General features: G+C 27.9%; 1 protein-coding gene across 1 annotated transcript; it reads right to left on the bottom strand.

Annotated features, from left to right (window-relative positions):
- Window positions 1–834: 834 nt before the first annotated feature.
- On the bottom strand, window positions 835–1,431 carry EIN_210860 (hypothetical protein; the record flags this gene model as incomplete). The annotated part of the gene is made up of 1 exon (XM_004259694.1): window positions 835–1,431. The coding sequence occupies one exon, from the start codon at window positions 1,429–1,431 to the stop codon at window positions 835–837; it is 597 nt and encodes a 198-aa protein (XP_004259742.1).
- Between the last annotated feature and the right edge of the window lie 1,269 nt (window positions 1,432–2,700).

Raw genomic sequence — 2,700 nt, 5'->3', positions numbered from 1 at the left:
TTGTGGGATATCTATGATATACTTGAAACAAATCAATGTGTTAAATTGATAAAAATTGTACAAGTGTGTTTGTTAATAGCTCCTACAACCACTTCAGTTGTAAGATATTTTGATCTAATAACACAATTCATAAATCAAAATATGCCATTTGACAATATTATTGAAAAAGTAAATTTTTCATGTAAAACGCAAGAAAGTTATTTGGAAATACTTTAATATACTTTATTGATGTTTTTAATAAAACAAGCTTTAAAATAATTATATGTTATTATATAAATACAATAAACGGTATTTGCCTGGTCATTTTTAATTCGAAAATATATGAGTTTGAATTACATAAATAATTAATAAACTGTATTTCAAAACTCTGTACTGTTTCCAAAATTTATAAAAACCCCTTCACACAAATTTCCCATTATTTACTGTTTTTATTTGTATTGTTTTTTATTTTCCTATTTGTTGAGGTTTTAAAACCCTTAAAAATCAATACAGTTTCAATTATTGAACAAAAAATAGGTAAATTACCCAAATATTGGGTAAATCTTTCCTGATTTTCCAGGTTCGTTATTTGGTCAGTGATCCATTTTGTAACTAAACGTCAGTATATATCTATCTTTCAAATAAACATAAGATAAACGACAATATAATTATTAACTAATGATGTGATGAAGGACATTATTGCATCAAATGATACAACACTTTAATTAACAATAAGTTTTAGTTTATTTCAACAATTAAAAAATAAAAGCATTCGATAACACAAAACAAACATTTAAACACGATTTTATTTTTTTGTTTTTTTGTGAAACATAAGAATAGTGAAAATAATATGAATTAGACCATTGAATACGGATACTTGCATCTAAAAGCCAACATTGGGAAACTTCCGTCATTTGAAAGAATTGGTAATTGGGTGAAGGCCTCGAAAAAGTCCAAAAAATATCTTGGACCCTGACAAGTTTTATCAAGTGAATTTTCAAGGAGTCTCTTACTATTTTCATCAGTGTTTAGTCTTCCAATTTTCCTGGAAATCAATTCTTTTGAGTCAACAAAATCCTTTAAGTTGATTTCAAATCGGTGTTTTCTGAATATATCGAGTAAATTTTTAGCCATTTCACGTACGTACTCATTCTTGTCATTGCTTATTCCAAATTTGATTTCAATCTCCAATTGTTCAGCAGCAATAATAATGTTTTCTACAGCCTTAATAAACTTAGTATTAAAAACTCTTGGATGTTCACTTAACCCAGTTAATAAGTTTCTACTGTGTATTACAAAGTCACTACATGTGGCTTCCAATTGTTTTAACAACTGGAAGACGTGTTTATCAATGTGTGTGACTGAGCCTCTTAATCGAGTGGCTGGTTGTTCAAAGTCTCTTAAAGCCAAAGACCCACAAAAGAAGAAAACACAAATCACAAGTTGCACCATAAAATATACTTTCAAAGTACACATACACTTTATAAATGTTAATCTTCACTTCACTTAATGTTTATACAACAACCAAATAACCTTTGTTTTCAGAACAATTGCAAACAAAGATCCTAACATTAATCGTTAAAGAAACAACTCCCACTTGAAGTTATTTAACTCGTGTATTGTAAACAACCTTCACAACGCTCATTTTTTCAATTATGTTGATTCATATCGGAAATAAAGAACCAAATTATTATACTTTATTAAATCTTTATCCAATTAATCCAACTCCGATAAAAAAGAATTAATGAATACAGAAACCATGAAACTAAAAGAACACAAAAAGTATTCACTTCATCTTGCACGTTCTTCTCGACAACACTGGGTTTATTACTTCTCTTTGTTTCCTTCACTCTTTCATTCTTTCCCTAATATTCGACAACTATAATATGATGGTAACTTTACTATATATTATTAGTTATTACAACATCGAATTAAAACACCAATTGTTCGAGCATTTGAGTGACGCTCTGCATATTGAGAGGTGTTGGGGTTTGTTGAAAGTTTTTAAAGAGGAAGATGAGAACTGCGAAAGTGAAAGCGATGAGCGTTTCAAAGGTGGACAGAAGAAACGCTGCTATTACAAGAAACACACAAAGAGCGCAAAGTACAAAAGTTAATTTGTTGCTCTGCTTTGTGCAAGACGAGAACAAATGTGGTCTTCATACATTTCATGCTTCAGGAAAATTTGCTTTTTGAAAAAATAAGACTGAAAAGATTGTTTTTTGCGGCAAAAAAATTATTTTTGGTAAAGCAATTTTATAAACATTTAAATAATCGGGACATTAGGTATTGTTAAATTTTATATTTTTAAAGTCAAATCTAAAAATAGAAGACAACTGAAAATAAATAACATATAAAAAACAATTAACGTTTTTATTATTTAAATTAGCGAATTATTTATTAACCTTTATTTTAAAAAACTAAAAAATAAATTTTATAAATATAGCGTATTTTTAAAATTAACGAATAAAAAAGATCAATAGAAAAATTGACTAACAACAATAATTTAATTTTAATAAAATGTACAGTCATGCGAAAAAGCTGTCGCGTTTGGAAAAACCTGTCTCGGGTGGTAATGAACTATTCTAGTACTATAAACAAATGATCTGAAATAGAAAATGTTATTTGGAAATGCCGAATATTTTTATTCTATTTTTGTGAAATGACCCTGCAAATAAATCGAATAGAAGCTATCCTGTATAGTAAGTAATTATAAATTAC

This window comes from Entamoeba invadens (genome assembly GCF_000330505.1).
Source record: "Entamoeba invadens IP1 unplaced genomic scaffold scaff_1105074725669, whole genome shotgun sequence".
Lineage (NCBI taxonomy): Eukaryota > Evosea > Mastigamoebida > Endamoebidae > Entamoeba > Entamoeba invadens.
Note: the sequence above shows the minus strand (reverse complement) of the source record. Positions and strands in the feature narration are given on the sequence as shown.